At 32.2% G+C, this 4,512-nt stretch overlaps 1 protein-coding gene across 1 annotated transcript in view; it reads left to right on the forward strand.

Moving 5' to 3' along the window:
- LOC123013787 (muscle M-line assembly protein unc-89-like) overlaps window positions 1–1,721 on the forward strand; it is a 4,086-nt gene extending 2,365 nt beyond the window's left edge. Inside the window, exon 6 of the mRNA XM_044412564.1 lies at window positions 15–1,721. Within this exon, the coding sequence (XP_044268499.1) occupies window positions 15–1,626 (1,612 nt within the window). The 3' untranslated portion in view covers window positions 1,627–1,721. The remainder of the gene's footprint in view (window positions 1–14) is intronic.
- Window positions 1,722–4,512: the final 2,791 nt, after the last annotated feature.

Raw genomic sequence — 4,512 nt, forward strand, 5'->3', positions numbered from 1 at the left:
CCGAAAGTTCAAAAATCGCCGGAAAATGACTTGTCAGACGTTCGTGGAGTTAAGAAAATTTTGAAGACTCCCAGAGCCCCAAAATCGCCCAAGAACGATTTAACAAACGTCGAAGGAGTTGAAACAATTTTTAGAACTCCCAAAGTGCAGAAATCACCGGAAAATGATTTGACACGTGTCAGCGGAGTTAAGAAAATTTTGAAGACTCCGAAAGTTCAAAAATCGCCGGAAAATGACTTGTCGAATGTTGTTGGAATTAAGAAAATTTTGAGAACTCCCAGAGCACCAACATCACCCATGAATGATTTAACAAACGTCGGTGGAATTAAGAATATTTTTAAAACTCCGAAAGTTAAAAAATCGCCCAAAAACGATTTGACAAACATTAAAGGAGTAAAAAAGATTTTTAAAACACCAATAATTCAAAAGTCACCTAAAAACGATTTGACAGACGTGAGAGGAGTAAAGCAAATTTTCAAAACTGTTAAATCACCTATAAATGACTTGTCTGATCTTGAAGGAGTACAAGAACTGTTCGTTACTCCCAAAAACGAAACTTCTTCCAATTTACAATCTTCCAAGGTTCAAAAATCGCCTCGGAACGATCTCACGGATGTTAGAGGGGTAAAAACTCTTTTTAAAACTCCTAAAAAACACCCAGTGGATATTTTATCGGATTTCGAAGGTTTGAATACGATATTTTCAACACCGAAGTGTGAAGAAGAGACACCTCATTTGAAAACCTCATCACCTCCGAGAACAAGGCGTGGTCGCGCTAAACGACCAATGGCAGTATCTCCCGCACAGGAAACGGAAACACTTCAAAAACGAAACCGACGCATGCGTAAAGAATCAGAAACGAGTGAAACTAACCTTAAAACACCGCAAACCGAAGAAGTGGAAGTAAAAGTGCGAAAAATGCCAAGAAGAATTAATAAAAAACCAGCAGAAGAGGAAATGGTAGTATCACCAAAACACACAACTGACCTAAAGACACCACAGCCTGAAGAAGTGGTACCAAAAACACGAAAAAGGCCAGGAAGAAATAATAAAAAAGTTGCAGAAGTTGAAAAAGAGGAAATGGTAGTATCACCGAAGCAAACAGCTGACCTTAAAACACCACCGTCTGAAGAAGTGGTACCAAAAACGCGAAAAAGGCCAGGAAGAAATAATAAAAAAGCTGCAGAAGTTGAAAAAGAGGATGTGATAGTTTCATCGGAACAAATCACTGACGTTAAGACACCGCAAATTGAAGAAGTGGATACAAAAACGCGGAAAAGGCCGATAAGGAATGCAAGAAAAGATGCAGAAGTTGGAAAAGAGGAAGTGACAGTTTCGCTGAAGAAAACAAGAAGTAGGAAGAGGAAGAATGAAGAAGTGATTGAAGTTGTTGCAAGAAGTGGATCGCTGGGGGGTGAAAATGTGAAAGAGGAGACGAAAAAGGCCACAAAAACTACTAGACGAAAGAAAATGGATGAGACAGTTGATGTAGTGGAAGTTAAAGAGGAGAAAAGTACAAATAAAAGAGGAAAAAGAACAAAAACTGAGAATGTCGTGCAGGACACGGAAACTGATAACATTAGTTCACAACGTACATACAATACTCGCAGTAGGGTGAAGAAATAACATGAGTTTTAAATTTTTAGTTTTAATTTTTATCCATGTTTATATTAAATATTATTAACAATTGTTTCCATTTAAATAAAATATAACTTCAAGTATATTTGTCTATAGTGACAGAAAAGTAACTAAGATACCGACATCCTTCACCCAGAAAGTACCGTGCGATCAAAAATAAATAAATTAGAGTAGGCGGTGATTAAAGTCCTTCAGATGGCAATCCTGATTTTTGACATCAAATGACAAGTTTGCTTTTTATTCATTTTGAGTGAAATAATGTTCACTTTAAAACAGAAAATTTTTATTGTTGCAAGTTATTACAAAAATGCTGTACAAGACGAAAACGGCGAATGGTCATTATCACTTTCAGTTTGTGTGGAAAATTTCCAGCCAATGTGTTGCCAACTGTAGAATTTAATCGACGCCTACTCTAATTTATTATTTTTTTGATCGCACGGTACATTCTAGTAAGAATATAACAAAATAAATACAGTTATCTATTTCATTATTAACCATTTCATTTCCTGGCTAATCAAAGTATAATTGTACCGTGCGATTAAAAAAATAAATATTAGTTGCGTTAACGTCCTGCATCATTTGTTTATATACCTAGTGGATCACGAGTTGAGGACAAATAAAAAACTTTTCCTTAAATAGCCGACGTTTCGAAATGTTATTATTTAATCATCAGGGCTGTTGGACAGATGTTATTAATAATTAGGTACATGGTGGAAAGATTGCTTTGTGTGTTACCTTATAAGAAAATTACTACATGAGGAGTTTTTTGTATAAAATGATTTTTCATCATTTTTTGTCAATTGTATGTGGTTGAAGGTAACATATTTAGAACTATTGAAAACTATAGAATATTATGTAAATTGATAACACATTAAAAAATCGACAAATTGTGTATAAATAATAAAATTTTGAAACGTCGGATATTTAAGGAAAAGTTTTTTATTTGTCCTCAACTCGTGATCCACTATATAAAAAAATAAATAAATTAGAGTAGGCGGTGATTAAAGTCCTTCAGATAGCAATCCTGATTTTTGACATAAAATGTAGCCGAAATTTTGACAAGTTTGCGTTTTATTTTGAGTAAAATGATGTTCTCTTTAGCACAGAAAATTTTTATTGTTGCAAGTTACTACAAAAATGCTGTACAGGGTGTTGCATTTTGGATGTCCGAATAGGGAATCTCCGAAACTAAGAGGTTTAGCCAAAAAACGAGTAATACATTCTGGGGCTCATTTTTTGAGAAAATAATATTGGTTAAAACCGCATCCCGCTATCGTCTTTTGTTTTCGACTTATAGACAAAAATTGACATTTTAGCGAAATCTAAAAAAATTCATATTTTCGTTATTATAGAAGACACATTTGAAATAAAGACACTATATAGGCACTTTTTTACGTAGAATTTAATAATGTAGTTAACAATGTTTTTCAGTTGTTTGTTTAGCCGTGATAAAATAAACTTGTATTTTTTTAAATGGTAATCATAGATGGCTATGTCATTTTTAAAAAGCTTGTTTTTTTCTTATCTAAAAAATATATATTTGTAACAAATTATTATAATACATTTTTAGCAAAAAATTATCTTTGATTTTTGTTCGCAGTTGGCCATGAAAAAATGTTGCATCTTCAACTAAAAGGATTTAAACTATATTATATTCAACCAGTGTCACTAATGAAAGAGTTTTCTAAGTACTAAGTYATGAAAAAGATGCAAAATAAATTGTAAATCAACTTATTGGCGACTAATAACATTTTTTTGTTTTTAAACAAGCTAACATTACCATTGCAACTTCTAGTGATGCATAGAGTGTTGTAAAAAAAAGCCCCTTTAATTCTTCAATAAAATATATTTTATATGACACAAAAATGACGATATGGCTATTCAAATACCCAAATTCCGTCTATGTGAAACGTTATCCTACCTCCATTAGATCATCAAAAAAATGTTGTTTTTTTTTGTGTTGACTGTTGACATATTTGTTATTCCTATTTTTGGATTTTTTAAAAATATGTAATAATTTTGTTTTGAGGCGCTCTGATATTTGTTTAATGCTTCTATCGTATCGTATTTTTTACATCTTTATAATTTTATCTATTTTTTCATCTATTTTACAGTTCACAAAACTCTTATTGATTATTATTTACACATTTGGAGTGAAATAGTTTTTCCATGGCCAACTATTATCACACAAAATATGTATTTCACTTTTTAAGTATAGTTATAAAAAAATATTTTGTTACAAATATATATTTTTTAGATCAGAAAAAAATAAGCTTTTCAAAATTGCCAAAGCCGCCTATGATTTCCATTTAAAAAAATAAAAGTTTATCTTATTACGGCTAAACTAATGACTGAAAAAAATTGTTAACTACATTATTAAATTCCTCGTAAAAAAGTGCCTGTATAATGTCTTTATTTCAAATCCGTATCTTCAATAATAACGAAGATGTAAATTTTTTTAGATTTCGCCAAAATGTCAACTTTTGTCTGTAAGTCGAAAACAAAAGACGATAGCGGGATGCGATTTTAACCAATATTATTTTCTCAAAAATTGAGCCCCAGAATGTATCACTCGTTTTTGGCTAAACCTCTTAGTTTCGGAGATTCTCTATTCGGACATCCAAAATGCAGCACCCTGTACACAACGAAAATGGTAAATGGTCATTTTCCCTTCCAGTTTGTGTGGAAAATTAAAGCAAAAGTTGTTGCTAACTGTAGAAGATTAATCGTCGCCTACTCTAATTTTTTTTTTCGCTCGCATCCGGACGTGTCGCGATACCAACCCAATATGTTTCAAATTACTGCAATTTACAAATTTTAGCATAGCGATTCTAGTACTTTTCTTGTTGTAGAGTTTTTCACCAAGATGTCAAA

The sequence above is a fragment of the Tribolium madens genome, unplaced genomic scaffold (genome assembly GCF_015345945.1).
Source record: "Tribolium madens isolate multiple individuals breed KSU strain unplaced genomic scaffold, Tmad_KSU_1.1 Scaffold_96;HRSCAF=242;Tcas5.2_LG5, whole genome shotgun sequence".
In the NCBI taxonomy this organism is placed as follows: Eukaryota; Metazoa; Arthropoda; class Insecta; order Coleoptera; family Tenebrionidae; genus Tribolium; species Tribolium madens.